Below are 17,562 nucleotides of genomic sequence, written 5' to 3'. Positions count from 1 at the left end.
AATTAAGAACAAAAATATGATATAAGATTTGAACCAGGAGGAAAAAAATACAGAATAGCCATAACTGGCAGTCAAATGAATGGCATGGGGGAAAGGCATGAAATAATCACAGGAAAGGAGTTAAAACAGTAAGAGAGAAAATGATAGCCATGGAGGATAGGCAAAGCCATCCAGTATAAGGAATAGAAATAAAGAATGCAAAGATATAACGCAAGGAGATTTTTCTGAAAGGGAGGAAGAACTAAATCTTTGATGAGAAGGCCATGCCGCATACATGGAAAGGCTGATGAAGAGTGACCAAGATAAACCCTGGTCTAAAGCTTCAGTACTGTAAACTCCAGAGAGAAAAAGCAAATAATACAAAAAAGGGGATGTTCAAGTCAGTATCAGAATTCTCCATACCAGCATTCTCTACCATAAAATATGAGCAAGTACTACAAATGTAAGAGGAATAAAATTATTTAAATAATATAAAATTATATTCATAATTTAAAATATAATAATACAATATTACATTATTTTTATAAATATTGTTATTGTTCAGCAGTGAAGGCAGTAAGCAGACAGTCTTGATCTGAAAGAACTCAAGAAATATAGTAACCATGAACCTTTGTTGAAGAAAACCACCCAATGAAGAGATTCACCCATATGACTCAAATCAAAATAACAGACTCAAAAGTAGAAAAGCCATGGTTAAAAAACAGTAAGAACAACAAAAAACACTGGTGAACATTCAAACCATTATAATATAGTTTTAAGACTAAACAGCTGGGAGAAGATTATTGTTACCGAAGCATGTAAATGTTATGCATCCAACAGAATAAAAATGATATAAGCAACAAAAATCTAGAGGTATGAGGAAAAAGAGAGGAAATATAAAGTGTTCATTATAAAGCATCAGTGTGAAAACATGTAGTTTACCTCTTAAATTTTCATTGATTTTTTTCTCAGCATTAAATATTATGTGTGTATGTGTTTTTTGTTTGTTTTTTTGTTTTGTTTCTTTAAGCATTTAATTGCAGGTCAGAAAGCCATTTAGTTTCACTTTGGCTGCTTTTTCTTCTGTTATATTCAAGCAAAATTAAGTAACTCTTATTAGAAAAAAAACTGTTATATTCTCCTTCTCACAGTATACACACATAAAGAGATTTCCCGAATGATGTTCACAAACTGTCAATAAGATGGTAGGATAGTGGATAATTTGTTTTCTTCTTTGTACTTTTTTGTGTTGTTTGAATTTTTAAAATGAGCCCATATTTTTATAAAAGCTGTAAAAGTATCAGTGTTAATATAAAATATTTTGGTCAGTAGTATCATTATTCTAATTTGCTTCTTAGTCATTTAAAAAAAGCAGTCTTGACAGACACTAGAGAGAGTCCTTGACAATATTTTTGCAACTCATGCCGAAGGTATTGGCAACTGCCTAGAGACCAAAGGCACATGCTGTGGAAAACATCAGCTATTCTAACAGGATGCTTTTTGCCTTCTCATTGAATTCATAAATCAAAACAGTGAGCTGGTGAGTGTGAAGTGGCATTGACCTGAATTTCTGTGATGCTGGTGACAGAAAGTATAGTATAATGTGCTATTGTACTGAAGTCTGAGGTTCCAGTCCTGACCTAACCCATCACCGGCATCATCATTTTGGGTGTTTGGAGTCCATCTCAACCTCTGCTCTTTGCTACAGTGACTGTCACTTCCTTGAACCTGCTATGTCCCCCTGCCTCAGGGTCTTTGAATGCGCAGTTCCCACTGCACAGGGCACACCTCCTTTCCTTTCCCTTCACTGGGCTCCTTCTTACTCATGCTCGGGACTTAGCTTTAACCTCCTTCCTCTGGAACGCCTTCTGTGTAACCAGTGGAACTTCTCAGCACATCTGTAGTCACTCGCTCAGTGTCAGACTTCCTCAGCAGACTGGCCTCGGGGAGATAGGGCTCCAGTTTAGGAAGTGCAAGGTCAGGTTCTCTCATTGCCCCTCCACAGCACGTACTTCCTCTCCTTCTCTGGGCTCAGCCAGGATGGTTACTCTCCTCCTGTGACTTGTGCTGGGACAGTGAACTCTGCTCTCCTCTCTTCCTGCTCCCTCATGGCCTCTAGGTTTTCTTTTTCTCAGGGGGCCACTTAGCCCCTGCTTCTGTTAGAAGCTGTCACTTTTTTTGGTGGTGTTCAAGTTTGTTAGGAAAGAGTGGCTGTTCTGTTCAGCCCCTTACCCTCTAGCACTAGCCATTCCTGCAGGAGAGAGTGTCACCCCTCCACCCACAGGCCAGTGCCAGAGGGAGGTGGGCCCTGCAGGCATCCTTAGATTCCCCCAGAAGCCTCGGCTTGACCTCTCTAGTAAAAGAGATGGAGCTGAGAAAAGCATGTTACAAAGCAGTACCTGCAGTGTAATCCTAAATGTATGTTTTATGTATAAAAGTCTGAAAAGAAATAGATCAGTGACCCAAGATGTGATCTACCCTGGAGAATGTTCCGTGTGCACTTGAGAAGAAAGTGTATTCTGCTGTTTTTGGATGGAATGTCCTATATCAATTAAGTCCATCTGGTCTAATGTGTCACTTAAAGCTTGTGTTTCCTAATTTATTTTCTGTTTGGATGGTCTGTCCATTGGTGTAAGTGGGGTGTTAAAGTTGCCTACTATTACTGTGTTACTGTCAATTACCCCTTTTATGGCTGCAAACAGGTGGAGAGTTATACCACGTTCTTGGATTGGAAGAATCAATATTGTGAAAATGACTATACTACCCAAAACAATCTACAGATTCAGTGCAATCCCTATCAAATTACCAATGGCGTTCTTCACAGAACTAGAACAAAAAATTTTAAAATTTGTATGGAAACACAAAATACCCCAAACAGCCAAAGCAATCTTGAGAAAGAAAGACGGAGCTGGAGGAATCAGGCTCCCTGACTTCAGACTATATTACAAAGCTACAGTAATCAAGACAGTATGGTACTGGCACAAAAACAGAAATATAGATCAATGGAACAGGATAGAAAGCCCAGAGATAAACCCACGCACATGTGGTCATCTTATTTTTGACAAAGGAGGCAAGAATATACAATGGAGAAAAGATAGCCTCTTCAGTAAGTGGTGCTGGGAAAACTGGACAGCTACATGTAAAAGAATGAAATTAGAACACTCCCTAACACCATACACAAAAATAAACTCAAAATGGATCAAAGACCTAAATTAAGGCCAGACACTATAAAACTCTTAGCAGAAAACATAGGCAGAACACTCTATGACATAAATCATAGCAAGATCCTTTTTGACCCACCTCCTAGAGTAATGGAAATAAAATCAAAAATAAAGAAATGGGACCTAATGAAACTTAAAAGCTTTTGCACAGCAAAGGAAACCATAAACAAGAAGAAAAGACAACCCTCAGAATGGGAGAAAATATTTGCAAACGAAGCAACTGACAAAGGATTAATCTCCAAAATATATAAGCACCTCATGCAGCACAATATCAAAAAAACAAACAACCCAATCCAAAAATGGGCAGAAGACCTTAACAGACATTTCTCCAAAGTAGACTTACAGATTGCCAACAAACACATGAAAAGATGCTCAACATCACTGATCATTAGAGAAATGCACATCAAAACCACAATGAGGTATCACCTCACACCAGTCAGAATGGCCATCATCAAAAAATTATTATGAATGGGTTTCTCTGATGGAATTTCAAGTTATTTTAATTTTCTTGTTTTCAAATTTTCTGTAATAAACATTTCCAAAGATGCTGGGTGGTACTTCTTAAGCCCCTATGTATGGCTTTGTACTGAGTAGCCCCCATGAAGAGTAGGAGAAGTTGGCCCCTGCCATTTGGAGGTGTGTGTGTGTCATTCCGCCACGTTTTTCATTTCTGCCCCTGTCTGATGTGTTTGCTCGCTCTCTTCACCCTCGTGTCTTTCTCCTCCCCAGATGACCGGATGGCTGGAATCCCACTGCACATCCTCCACAGCTCCCCTTCTGACCAGCAGATCAACCAGCTGGCCCAGAGGCTGGGCCCCGAGTGGGAGCCCGTGGTGCTGTCTCTGGGGCTGTCCCAGACCGACATCTACCGCTGTAAGGCCAACCATCCCCACAATGTTCAGTCCCAGATGGTGGAGGCCTTGGTTCGCTGGAGGCAGCGCTTCGGGAAGCAGGCCACCTTCCAGAGCCTGCACAGGGGTCTCCAGGCCGTGGACGTGGACCCCTCGGTGCTCCAGCACATGTTGGAATGATGGCGCCCCGTCAACACCTGAGGAGTCCATCCCCTAGTCTCGTGTGCCGAATCCTGACTCTCACCCAGGGCAGGTAGATTTGGGGGGGACTGGTTTGTTTCTTTGTGTTAGTGATTCTTAGATGAAAGGAGATAATGGGATTTCCACTTGACATTACTTGAAAGGCGGGATTACTCAGTTGATCTCCCATGGTGATTTGACAATTCATTGTTTCTAATTGCTCGGAGATTACATTATTTGAATTGTGCAGGTTTTAATTGTGTGGTTGCCTTTTACTAGACTGGTAAATCCTAGTGGCTCAAAAAAAAATACAGGTGTTCTACATATAAAACATCCACTTTTATGCTGCCTGGGAACTGAACTGTGGACTTAGCTATTAATCATGATGTTAATAATAAAAATTGAATTACTGTATATAATGTGGCCCTCTCGTGAGAAAGTATTGCTTGTGTTTTTTTTCTTTCATTCTTGTGTTGCATAGATTAAGGGTGTAAAATTACAGTAGTCATTGCTTTGGAACAGAATAGTAACAGCGAAATGGTTACTTTCTCTAGTCAAGATAAATCACTCAGGCAGGGTGTCTGCATTAAATTTAAGACACTGAAGCTCCCTGCAAAGACCAGTTCAAGTAACAGCATGCATACCTGAGCCCTTTATCTTTAAAAGATTTGCTTAAGAAAATCCCGTGCCCTTTATTTAAAGGACTGGGGGTTGGGGGGCAGTGTGGTCTTTCCATTGAAGCCTTGATGGTTGAAGCGTTGTGCTCCTAAGGACTGTGGTTCAGTTTTCTGACTTTTTACTAGTAACACATGGTATTTGTCAGATGCTTTACTGTTTTCAAGGCTTTTCATACATGTGATCTCATATGGACCTCACAAAAAGCCTATGAAGTAGTTGGGTAAGAGAGGTGAGCCCCGTCCTGTATCAAGATGAAGTGATTTGCCTGGGGCGGAGGAGTGAGCGTGTGTCCTTGCAGCACTGCTCCTGTGTGCTCTTTCCAGCTGCTCCGTGCTGCTCCATCCGCTCTCTCACATGCTCTGGAAGAAGCTTGCTGCCCTCCTCCTGCTAGCAGCATCTGCTCAGACAAGGTACTTCACTTCTCTAAGCCTCAGTTTCCTCATTTGTAGAGTGAGGCAATGATTGTCCCCACCTCCAAGATTTTTGTGATGATTAAAGGAATAACATCTGCCACGGGCTCATCTAGTGCCTGGCCCGTCGTCAGCTCTTGGGAAATGGTAGCTGTTAATTCGCTGCTGTGGCTGAACACGGATGCAGTTCCCAGACCAAGCTGAACAGTGGCTAAAGCTGAGGGCACTGTAGGAGGAAGTGCTATTACCATGTTTCTTGCTAAGCTTTAAAATGTGATATGGCTTTATTAATGCTACAGTGGGTCCAGTCAAGAGAGAGACAGGTGAACATTCCCGATCTGTGATCCATCCTTCTGAATAATTAGAGAATCTATTTCCTAATACTAACTTAACTTAGAATTTTCCAAAGGGAAAAAAACTCTGAGGACAAGCATATAGAGTGCTGAGGTTGGACAGAGAGTGGGTGCTCAAAATGATGACAGTCGTGAGTTAATTACATCCTTTCAGATGTCTAGTAACCATATTCCCTTTCCTAAAAAGAATCAGTTATTTTACGGTTCAGCAAACAGTTCAGAAGGATGGTCCACTGGCCTTATCAGCTCTAATTTTCCATTTTGTAGTCCAGCCATTAATTCATTATCTTGTAAAATCCTCACACTTTTGGCCCCATCGCTGCACCCAGCGATAGACTGTTCTTCCACGGCATCTTTAATAACTGCTTGTCATTTTGAACCTTGGACTTGTTACGTCGCTATCCGTCCCCCTGGGTTTGCTAACAGAGAGTGGAGCTTTTGTTCTCACCACGTATATGGATGAGTGAGTATAACTGAGCTCGGCTGCATCCGACTAGATGGCATTTCAGCAGTGGGTCTGATGACTACCCAGGGCATTCCCGCCATTTGTAGGGCATCTGTTATGCACAGATACCTTCGTGCTCTGTCAGCAGTGAAGGACAATTTGTGAAGAACTTGCCATGATGGGCTGATGGGGTTATTAGGGAGCTCTGACTTGTTGCCCTTACTGAGCAAGGTGTCTCCACCATCAAATAGCAGCTGCAGCTCTTTGGGCCTGCTCATGCTCTTGCAGAAGACTTGCAGAATGGAAGAACCGAACATCAAATCACTGCCGAATTTCTACCTCTTACGGAGAAGAGTGATGCTTCATGGCATCTGCCTACCTCCCAAGAGAATCCAATAGGTGATTGCCTACAAGGAGTCCATGTGTTTTTGCACGGAAGAAGGTTCTACAATCCCAGAGATGGCCTACTCCTAATAAAATTCTTAATGAGTACAATGAGGTGGTAGAGCATTTGTAGGTGCTGACAAAAAAAAAATGATTAAAAAGTCTTACTCGGGCTTCCCTGGTGGCGCAGTGGTTGAGAATCTGCCTGCCATTGCAGGGGACACGGGTTCGAGCCCTGGTCTGGGAAGATCCCACATGCCGCGGAGCAACTAAGCCCGTGAGCCACAATTTACTGAGCCTGCGCGTCTGGAGCCTGTGCTCCGCAACAAGAAAAGCCGCGACGGTGAGAGGCCCGCGCACCGCGATGAAGAGTGGCCCCCGCTTGCCGCAGCTGGAGAAAGCCCTCGCACAGAAACGAAGACCCAAAACAACCATAAATAAATAAATAAATAGATAAACCCAAAAGTTAAAAAAAAAAAAAAAAAACTAGCACAGCACATATTTCTTAAAAAAAAAAAAAGTCTTACTCCACTTTGGTTTGGGATATATGTGTGTGGTGTGTGTGTGTGCGCGTGTGCACACACATGCACGTGCATGAGTATGCCCCTTAACTTCTTAAAAACTGTAACTTCTATGAAATTTTCTCAGTACAAAAATAGTACATCTTTTTTATAGCAGTGAAAAAATACCAATGAGCAAGGGAAAAAAAAAAAAAAGAATTGCTCCCACTCCCATCTTCCAAAGATAACTACTTTTACAGCCCAGTTTTGGTCTATGTCCTCCAGTTACTTTCTCATGCCTGCATATTCTTTCTCTAACAAAAACAGGATTGTATTGTACATGCTGTTTTACAGTTGGCTTCTTTTATTTAACATATAACTATCTTTCCACGTCATTAAAGATTTTTCTATACCTTTCAACATCCTCTGTGATTTTCAACATCCTTTGTGTTTGGAGCACACTTTAAAATCCTGTAATGTTTAGCAGCATATTTGAAGAAATTAAAAGAGACTAGCTATTAAGTATAACAATGTCTTTTTTGCTGGCAAAACATCCACCATAATCCCACTGTTTGCTTGGTCCTCCTTTAGAGCCCTGTTGTTACTTGAGTAGAGCTATTGACTGTCCCCACTGTGCATTCTTACATCCTCAAAAAGCAAAGTTGAACACATTCCCATAAATGTTCTGGGCTTTATTCTGAGTTTTTAATCTCTTTCTTACAGCAAGATGCCTTCTCCACTGTGCCATGTGGTCCACTCAGCTCAGTGTTCTCTTCCTACAAGTATGTGTTCTGGGGGACAGTAATATTGTGCCTGTCGATCCGAATTTGGTGGGACACCACGTTTGATCTGTGTGCAGCCGCTGGTCTACACCATCATTTTTAGCAGTGGCATACTTTCCAGTATATGCACGTGCCGTGACTTGCAGACCACTTTCCTGTTACGTTAGATGGATCTTTAAATGGTTTTTCCTTTTTCACTATTACAAACAGTAATGCAAGGAAAGTCCTTCTTAAATATTTACATTCCACCAGAGGTTACAAAGGCAACTGAGGCAGTAGAATGGGTCTGTCTTCATCCCTTTCTCTGAGGAATTCCTCAGAAGTGGTAGTTTTGGAAAGAGAGTTCCCTCATTCAGTTATTCAGCAGGCACTTATCAGGAAGCTCCCGTGAGCCAGTTACTCTGCTAAGTGGCGAGGCAAAAAGATGACCTTACACCACAGTCCCGGTCCTCCAGAAACTCACTGTTCGGCCAACGAGACCGACATGGATCTCTAATCACAATATGAGATGATGAGGTCCATGCCTGAGTAATGAGTCTGTGGGAACACAGGGGAGAAAGGATTCCCTCTGCCTTGCTTCAGAGGTAAGAGGCATGGAGAATACTCATATAAGGCTCATCTCTTGGGCAAGTTAGTCTACCTTTCTGTGCCAGTTTCTTCATACGTAATGTGTACAATAGCAGTACTGTGCTTACAATCAGGCTCCCACAAAATAAAAGCTTAGAACAGTGCATGGCACTGCAAAAATGTTTTGCTAAATCATTGAGTTGAATTATTTCAGCTATCAGGGTTTGTCTAATATTCTCCACCCTACCGGGTCCCTGAGAAGCGTGAGGGTCACCGTTTCCTGCTGTGATTTGCATATGAAAAGAGGAAGTACATGGTCCTTCAGTACTTTTATCAAGACTTTAAAGACAAGGAATGTGAACTGGTAGGCACGATTCAGAGCATATTCAGAATTGGGATGGGATTCTGATCTAACACTTGGCTATCATTAAATGAATCTCTACAATCAGCAAGCTAGCAATTCGTGTGCGCTACCAGAGATGCAAAGGTAAATAAGACATAGTCCCTGCCCTGTAGGATCTCAGCCTGTTGAGGAGACAAACATAACAGCCAGCAATTACGATACTGTTTGGCCAGTATCACAGAGGAGGGAGCAACAGAATTGGCCACTGAGGAGGTGACACTTCAATTGAGATTTGTAAGTGCTGCCCAAGTTAGTATGTCGGTCCCTTAAAGGGGAGTTAATGCATATGGATACCAGAATTCCACTTAATTTATTTTACATCCAATGTGACAAAATGGCACTTGTTGCCACAGGTCTACAAGATGCCTTCAAGTTACTGTGTCGAAGCAATCTAGAAGCTAAGAGAATCTTATTGATAGACTAAGTGGCCAATATTATCCCGTTCTGTACATCAAGACAACAATGACATTGAGAAGCATGTGTTTTATTTAACCACAGGGGAATCAGGTCAGGCTTCAGGTTTTAGATATCAGGCGTATTTGGGGGTTCTTTGTGCCATCTCTAGCCCGTAGTTCTTGCTCTAAAAGTCCCACAGATTAAAGTTAGATGTTGCTGGCATACAAGGAATGTTTTTAATGTAATAACTGCCTGTTTACTTCTTAGAACTGTAAACAGCTTAGAATAGGGATGCCTATCTTGTTGGCATTTGCCGTTTTATAGGAAAATTAAAGTCTCACAAAGACACAGTTCAGTGAGCCAATTAAGCCTTGTCTGTTAAAATTATGCAGAATATGTGGCGATAACTCTAAAAGCTATTACTAATTCAAAACGTAGACCATGAAATCCAGGTTTCAGTACTGAAAAAGAAAAAAGTGGACCCAACGTCTTGGTAATACTCATATGTTTCCATTTCATTTTCACATTCTGTCTCTAGCCAGTGCTATTTTGGTTGTCAGATTACACTGTTGATGGAGAATATTTGTGGAAAATATCTGCTCTGCCAAGATGTTTGTATCCCCCCCGCCGCCAGAATTCATATGTTGAAATCTTAACCCCCGAAGGTGAGGGAATTAGGAGATGGGGCCTTTGGGAGGTGATGAGGTCATAAGATGCAGCCCTCATGAAAGTGACCCCACAGAGCCCCTCCAGCATGTGAGGACACAGTGAGAAGGCTCCAGCTATGAACCAGGAGAGGACCTTCACCAGAACGTGACCATGTTGGCTTCTTGATCTTGCACTTCCCAGCCTCCAGAACTGAGAGCAGTAAGTTCTTGTTGTTGATAAGCTACCCAGTCTGTAGTGTTTTGTTACAGCAGCCCTAACAGACAATATCGAATGGGTTGGATTAGGTCATATAACCTCCCTCCTGTCAGCTTCTAGGAGATGAATTGACTTAATCAGACTTCGCTGATACCAAAGTCCTTGGCATGACTTAATGGCTCATTGTGGATTCCGGGAGAAGACCGAGTGCCTACAAATGAAGTAAGTAAGCCTACTCATAGACTGGTGGTGAACTTGGTACTCCTGGCCGTGTCAAAGCCAAGGATGGAGGGGGATCTGCCTAGGGAATATTTCTTTGAAGGACCAGAATATCTGTAATAGGTAGTGGTTCTTATCCATTCAGGGGGCATGGATCCCTTTAAGAATGTGAGAAGACTGTGGAGTCATTCTTTAGAAAAGTGCACACGCATGCATGTGCGCACAAACACACACACCCCATTTGGCATGTAATTTTTAGGGGATTCCCAGTACACCTGAATCCAAGTTACTCACCCCAAGAACCCTAAGCCTATAGGTTATAAATGGGCACCAGACCTCACTGGCATCTAAGCCTGACTGATCATTTTTTGGCTTTGTAGGGTATTTGGAAGGCTTGTGTCCAACAGAATGGAGCTAAGTGTTTCTGTGGGGCTGCACAAGAATGTAAACTCTGGTATGAAGGACTAACCAAGGTATTGGAATAAAGTTGAAGCCATTTATCTAAACCGTGATCTTTATACAGCTGACCATAGATCTTCTGCCCTATGGGAGGGCAGGCTGGTGGACCTCTTGGACCCACCTCTTGGAAAGGTAAGAGCTTGCAGACATGTAATGTATGACAATCTCTAGCTTCTAGGAGCATCCTGCCTCCATCCCATTTCTTTAGAACCAGGGATCCTAGACAGGGCAAGACTGAGACTTTTGTGCCCAGCACACTGGGGTTAATTAATTTCAGGAGGAAATTATATAGAGCCACATCTACTTTATATACTAGGAAATTATTTCCAACATTATCTTTTTGTCCAGTCACCTGCTTGAATCAAGTTTCTGTCAGCCTCTGGAAGTAGTAATTATTCCCTGCTCTGAAACTGAGCTCTGTGCTGGCTTTCTGCTAAGGAAGTGGACCCTTTGGTTGTCTGTGGTCTATTGTCAAGAATTATTTTGTCACTTACTATTGTCAGCTGTTGATTTTCCAATGGATACTATCTTTGAGGCTAAAAATAAATCCTCGCAACACAAGTCCCCTCTTTATGAAGTGTGAAAGACAATATGCACCAGTCAATTATGGATATAATTTTGCAATAGGGAGAACATTTGTTAATGAGGAATGTCTCAAAGAGAAGGAAGGAGGCCTGGGTTTTATAGAGGCAAGTGAACAAGGGAGTCATCCACAAATCCTGTGGGACTCCTGAGAAAGGATGGAGGCAGGTCTTATCTGAGAATATGGGAAGGCTGGGTTGTCCTTTGTGGTGGTTAGCTGTTTCTTGGGACACAAAAGGGGGGCATTTCTTAACCATCACTGCTTTCAGGAAGCACAGGGCTCAGATAAACTTCATCATTGTCAAAAGCCATATCTTCAACTTTTAAGAGCCTAAAGCAAATTTGAAAGAAAAAAATGTTTTTGTAAGGTTTGGGTATGAGATAAAATCAGAATTCTGGCATCTTGATTGCCTGTTCTAGAAAAGACACTTAAGCTACTCCTCCTTTAATTTGGGTAAAGAAAACCGAATAACCTGCATGACTAAAGCTTAACAAAAGAAGAGGATTCAAAGCTGTTACGGCTTTCTTAGGGACCTAGAGAACCCATGGAATAATTTTCAACTTGGGCCAATCATGGAAACTCTTTCTGTAACTTACAGAAGTTCATTCAACATCTGTTTTTTTGAGCACATGTTATGTGCTAGGCATGGATATAGATACTAGGGGTACAGCAGTCAATGCAACAGTCCAGAATTTCTCCACTTGTAGAGCTCCCTGCTATGGAGAAAAAGGATGCAACAAAGGGACAGGGAGAGCCAGGGGATGGAGTAGAAGGTGACATGAGTAAAAACCTGGAGGAGGTGAGGGAGAGAGCCATGCTGAGGCCCGAGAGAACATTCTGAGTGAGGGGAAGAATAAAATGTGAAGGCTTGAGATGAGAGCTTTCCAAACATTTTCAAAGAATAGCAAGGGGGCCAGAGTGGCTAGAGTGTGGTGGGCAAGAGGGCAGGTAGTAGGGGCTGAGGTCGGAGAGCTGTGAGGAGCAGAGGGGGAGCGTCTGACAGGCTACTGTGATGACTTTGGCTTTTACTCAGGGTGAGATGGGAAGCTACTGGATGGTTTTCAGCAGAGGCAATGACATCATCTAACTTATAGTCCCAAAGGATCACTCTAGCTGACGTATTTAGAGAGCTGAAGCAGGGAAATAGTGAAGAGACTGTTGCACTAATCCTGAGAAGATGGAGGCGTGGGTCAAGACGGGCATGGCAAAGTGCAGTGGATGCGTGGTACCCTGCTCAGATCCCCTTCAGGAAGGAAAGATTTATTCCTCCTGCAGCAGGGAGGTCTCCAGTTGATGGCCTTTGGCTGTCAGCCCTCTTCAAGAATTGCCCCCTCTGAGGAGAGCCGTCTTGCACAATGGCCTTGCCCCTTCCTGGGCAGCCTGCATTCAGTGACTATAGGTGAAGGGGTATAAAGGCCTGGCTCCCCACCTCAGTTCAGAACAGCTCCCAAGGGCCATCCCAGCTCAGGGCTCCTTGTGGAGTCAGCTCAGGCCGCCTTTGTGACAGTATCTCAGCCCCGCTTCCCCCTCTTTCTAAGCCTGTTTCCTTCCCTTTCACAGGTGTCGATCCCAGGAGCACTCTCTAATCACCTTCCTGCCCACTCAGCTCCATCTCAGAATCAGCTTCCAGGGGCACGCATCCTGTGACGTAGAGGTGGTGAGCAGTGGTCAGGTTCTGATTACATTTTGAAGGTAGAACCAAATGGATTTGTTGATGGATTGGATAGGGTGTTAAAATGAAAAAAACTGGTGGTGAAGCATCAAGATTGTATTTTTAACAAATGGAAAGATGGAATCATTATGAACTGATATGAGAAAGACCATGGGAAAGGCAGGGATTTTTTTGAGGGCGGTGGTGGAAGTTAGGAAATATATTAGAAATAAAAATGAATTCTTAATATTCATGCAGGTAAAAAGTCAACTTCCATTTCCAGGAGCGCATTCTTAACTTTGAATACTCCCAATGTTATTCAGTTTTAGATATAATCTGTTGTAGCAGACATTTCATTTAATTGGAGGAACGTCAGAGTAATTAAACATAGGCAGTGTGAACACATACGTTCAATGATTACCCGGTGGCTGCTAATTCATAGAGACACGAATAGCGTTAGGTGGTTCTAGGTGGTTCTACAAGGGAACAAAGCCAGCCATTGGCGCATCCACCGGGATATATATCAAGAAGTGTTTTTTCTGCGAGACCCATAGTATCCATCGTATAGTAACGGGCTCCCATGAGAAGCTGAAAAGAAGCAAAGCTGCTTACAGACTGCATATATCACACAACCAGACAATGATCCCAAGGCAACCTAGAAGGGATCACAATGACATGAGACCACCCCCTTTTATAGGTACAGTTCTGAGAAAATTCATAGTAGAGAGAAAATTCACTGTGGGGAACAGTAGTTAGGACGTGAATCTTGAGCTGAGGCTTGAAAGAAGTGTAAAGTCAGTGGAGAGGCTGGGAATGGGGTTTCTAGAGGAGGAAGGAATGTGCGAGAAGTGAGGATGGATAAGACGGATACTAGGAACAGTAGTGATGAGTAGGCCTCCCAACAAAATTACATCGACTGGGTAAAGTGGGGCAAGTCAGCTGACTTTTAAAACCAGGCAAGGAGTTTGGATTTTGCCTTTTAAATTACCAAGGGAACAGAAGAAGTCTTCTCAAAAGCTTTAAGGTGCCAGTGTGCATTGTGAATCTCCAAAATGGAAATGTGCAGTATTTACCAAACTTAACATTGGAAGCTTTTTTTCTATGACCACCTGTTAACAACTTTGGAAAGATTTGTTCTACAGACATGCTGAGGCAGAGGACACAAAACCTTGGAGTGCGCTGGGAAAAGTAGGGCTCAAAGGTACTGAAAATAACCAAGATTTTTAAAGGGCACGAACGGTATCTTGGGTGGTGTACAAATAGCATCAATTTATTCTCATCCTCACAATTCATCCTCCCTGTTAGCAGCACATTAGGGGTCACTTGGAAAGAGACTCTTGGTTTTCTGGGACCTTCTTTCCCTCTTTAATGATTGATAAGTCTGTTGCATTTTTCATCGTACGATTCTTGTATCCTTGCAGAATACCTTCCTGGCTTGGTGTCACACTGCATTTAGTTCAAGCGATAGGTTGCACTGCCTGTTCATCAGCAGGTAGCGGGCACTCTCTCTGGTCATTGCAGGTGCCAGGTGGCACCTGTCAGACAAGCAGGAAGAAACTGGTCTTGCTCCTAACAGCAGCCCCAAACCAGGAAGGCTCTGTCTGCAGCGCCAGGCCTTTTCTGTCTGTCCCCACTGTTGCCACGACTTTTTATTTCTTTGCCGTCTTCTCATTTGGGTTCTCATTTGCTTACTCTGGTCCCCACCCCCCACCACTAAGCCACTTGGTAATTGAACTTGACTTTCATTCTATTTTAAAAAATCTGAAAATAGCTTGTTTTCCCAGTGAGGCCTCCAGCAAGACTTTAACTTTAGTTTAGCAATAGTTCCCAACCAGGAGTGTTACCACATCCCCCCAGCCTTCTACCATGTGGCATTTGGAAATGTTTGGAGGCATTTTTTGTGGGGAGTTATCACCCACCATGCATTATTGGAGGGGGGTGCTATTACCGTGGAGTGGGCAGTGGCCAAGGATATTAGGCATCAGCAGGCAGTGTGGGCACTAGCCCTACACAGTGAAGAGCTGCCTCACCCCAAATGCCCTTAATGACCCCAGTGAGAATCACTGTGTGCTTCCCAGACTCCGGTCATTTGACTACCACTCTGATAATTTTTCATTTGTAATGCACCACCTGTGCCAATATTTTTTTTAGTTAACTCAAATTTTTTTTTTCTTTAAGCAATAGTATGTTTGAAGTAATGGGTCAGTGCTATTTTTAAAATGTGATTTAAAGTACACGTAAAAATAAATACCTAACCCCTCATACAAAATATTCTTCATAGTGATACACATGTGAAGTTTGAGAACACTAGGCAGTGCTTATGGCTGCATACCTTTTTGGGTTTTTGGTGAGGGCATTAGCCTTACACACATTTCTCTTCTGAAATATGAAGGTCTAAGCAAGTGTTTGATGGACTCCTTAGCCCGGGCCTTATAAGGGCAAAGGCCACGTGTTTAATATCCCATAAAGGTCATTTATTTTATACAAAGAAGTCTATTCCACTGGCATCCTTGACCCAAGTCAGCTGTCTCTTTGCTGGTTGCAAAGTCAAAGGATAAAAATGAGGCTCCCTTGGCATTCGCCTCCTTGGATTGTAGGCTCCGTGAAGACAGACCTGGGTCTTGTGTCCCCACCTTTCCTAAAGCAGAGTCTGACACACGCTTCGTGATTAATACAATTCTCAGTAAATGAATGAGATCATGAACAGGTGAGTGTATGCTTACCCCTCCCCCAGACAAACAATGGAGGACTGTAAATGCTACTGTCACTGAGTCCAAAAAGTCTTGCGTATGAGTTTCTTGGGCAAGTTCTGTAAATTCTCTGTGCTTCAGTTTCATTACCTCTGAAATCAGGTTGTAAGAATACCAACCTTACAGCACTGTTATGAGGAATCAATGAGATAATGTTTGCAAAGTGCTTCAATCAGTGTCAGGCATAGAATAAATGTTATAGAGATATTTGATGACGAATGGATGGTGTCTGTCTTATATTCAGGTTTTCAGTATTTGTTGAAAGAGTGAATCAACAGATGCTGGGCCACAATGTTCCTACACTCCAGGTCCAGATCCTCAGCTGTTCCCAGGGGCAGCAGCAGATGCTGAAACAGAACTTCCCTAGCCCTAGCCAGGGGGTCCCGCTACAGTTCTCAGCACGGGAAGAGCTCTTCCAGAACAGGTAACCTAGGGCGATAAGCCCCACCCCCTCTTCAGTCACAGGCCGCACAGAGATGCATCCTGGTGTTTGTTTAAGGCAATGCTAGAACATGTCCAATTAACTCAATTCCTGGTCGCCTCAGCTGACTCATTCTGCAGGAACAGTGCATTCACAGACAGTGAGCATAGAGGTGGGGGAGGGAGGACAAAGGAGGGAAGGCAGCGCTGGTGGAGCATCTATTAGGAGCCAGGCTCAGGGAAGGTGATTTCAAGTGCATTGTGTCATTCCATCCTCTGACAACCTTAGGAGTCAGGATTTTAGCCTTATTTCTCTTATTTTACAAGTCAGAAAACTGATGCTCAAGGAAGTTAACTAACCCAGCCAAGGTCATACATAGCAGTGTCAAAATTTGAACTCAGGCCCATGCGAGTGGTTTTATAACCCCAGTATGTAGTCCAGGTACTGCCAAGGACCCCAGCATGGCTGTGTCAGCTTCATACTGAAATGTTTCCAGCCCACCTGCTGGGTTTTTGGTGTTGGTAGCTCTCTCCCCTCATTATTACGGAGAGCAAGTGGGTGATCTTCATAAAATAGATGATCTTTAATAGCTCCCGCCTGCTGCCAGCCATGGAGTCATGTGAAATAGCACAGCAGAGCTGAGGTTGCTCTTATTACCCCGTGGGATTTCGTCAAAAGCCAAAATAATCCTGGCTGAGACAGTCTGTGGGCAGGGCACGGCAAGAGCTTTTGAATAGGGTATTTGTCTCATTGGCTGAAGGAAAAGTGCTCTATTCATGACCTTCTCCTGATCGTCTTTTGCATGAGAAAGTGTAGGAAAAGCCAGATTCTCAGAGAGAAGAGGCCTGTCCCCTTTCTCTGAGCAGGGAGATCCCACATCCCATCCCTAGCAAAACGATTTTAGATGAACAGTTGAAATTTTTTTCTCCCACAATTATGGGGCAGTACTAAGAAGTTGTCTTAGTATCTGAGTGTTCTGGGGAGTATTCTGGCTTTTTTTAGCCAAATGAAATCTGAGCTTCTTCTTGACGTCACTAAAAATCCTCGTTGCTCTCTATCTCTACCCCAAAGCCTTCCTTCTGTCCCCACAGAGCAGACTCCAAGACTGTTTTCAAAGTGAAACGTCATTAGGCTACTCTACCCTCTGAGGGGTAATCCTCCTGCCTTTTACAGATGACTGTGACTGTATCCTGCCTACCAAACTGTTCGTCTTGTTAAATCATCCACAGGATTGGGAAATGACCTATCCTCTGAGTTTATTAATTCCAGCAAAGATGATGTGAGGTGGTTTTGGTCAACCTGAAGTTTGGGCTTCCAAGTAAAACCCTGAGGCGTTCCCTCTCCAGCCCCATGTCTATGAACTAAACAGATCTCCAACCACGGTGGCCGCCCTTGTAGGGCAGGGCTTGCCTTGGCAGGAATGGTGCCAGTATTTAGGATTCACAGTGAATGCTTCAGGCACAAAC

At 43.1% G+C, this 17,562-nt stretch overlaps 1 protein-coding gene and 1 long non-coding RNA gene across 6 annotated transcripts in view; both read left to right on the top strand.

Moving 5' to 3' along the window:
- The window catches only part of CRADD (CASP2 and RIPK1 domain containing adaptor with death domain), a 259,024-nt gene extending 254,341 nt beyond the window's left edge, over positions 1-4,683 (top strand). For 3 of the 4 annotated variants that reach the window (XM_007165891.3, XM_057556161.1, XM_057556162.1), the window contains exon 5: positions 3,930-4,682. In XM_007165891.3, coding sequence (XP_007165953.1) covers positions 3,930-4,231 — 302 coding nt within the window. In that variant the 3' untranslated portion in view covers positions 4,232-4,682. Of the gene's footprint in view, positions 1-3,929 lie in introns of all 4 variants that reach the window. The other variant, XM_057556163.1, reaches the window with a different exon arrangement.
- Positions 4,684-9,800: 5,117 nt separating this feature from the next.
- Positions 9,801-14,235, top strand: LOC130709189 (uncharacterized). Of its 2 annotated transcripts, none has more exons than XR_009009678.1 (4): positions 9,801-10,016; positions 10,127-10,235; positions 10,613-10,705; positions 12,835-14,235. It is a non-coding gene; the product is annotated as an uncharacterized LOC130709189 (long non-coding RNA). The 2 variants fall into 2 exon arrangements; XR_009009679.1 differs by having other exon boundaries at positions 10,613-10,823.
- The last annotated feature ends 3,327 nt before the right edge of the window (positions 14,236-17,562 follow it).

This window comes from Balaenoptera acutorostrata, chromosome 11 (genome assembly GCF_949987535.1).
Source record: "Balaenoptera acutorostrata chromosome 11, mBalAcu1.1, whole genome shotgun sequence".
Lineage (NCBI taxonomy): Eukaryota > Metazoa > Chordata > Mammalia > Artiodactyla > Balaenopteridae > Balaenoptera > Balaenoptera acutorostrata.
The sequence above is the reverse complement of the archived record's forward strand: the minus strand, read 5'-3'. Positions and strand labels throughout refer to the sequence as shown.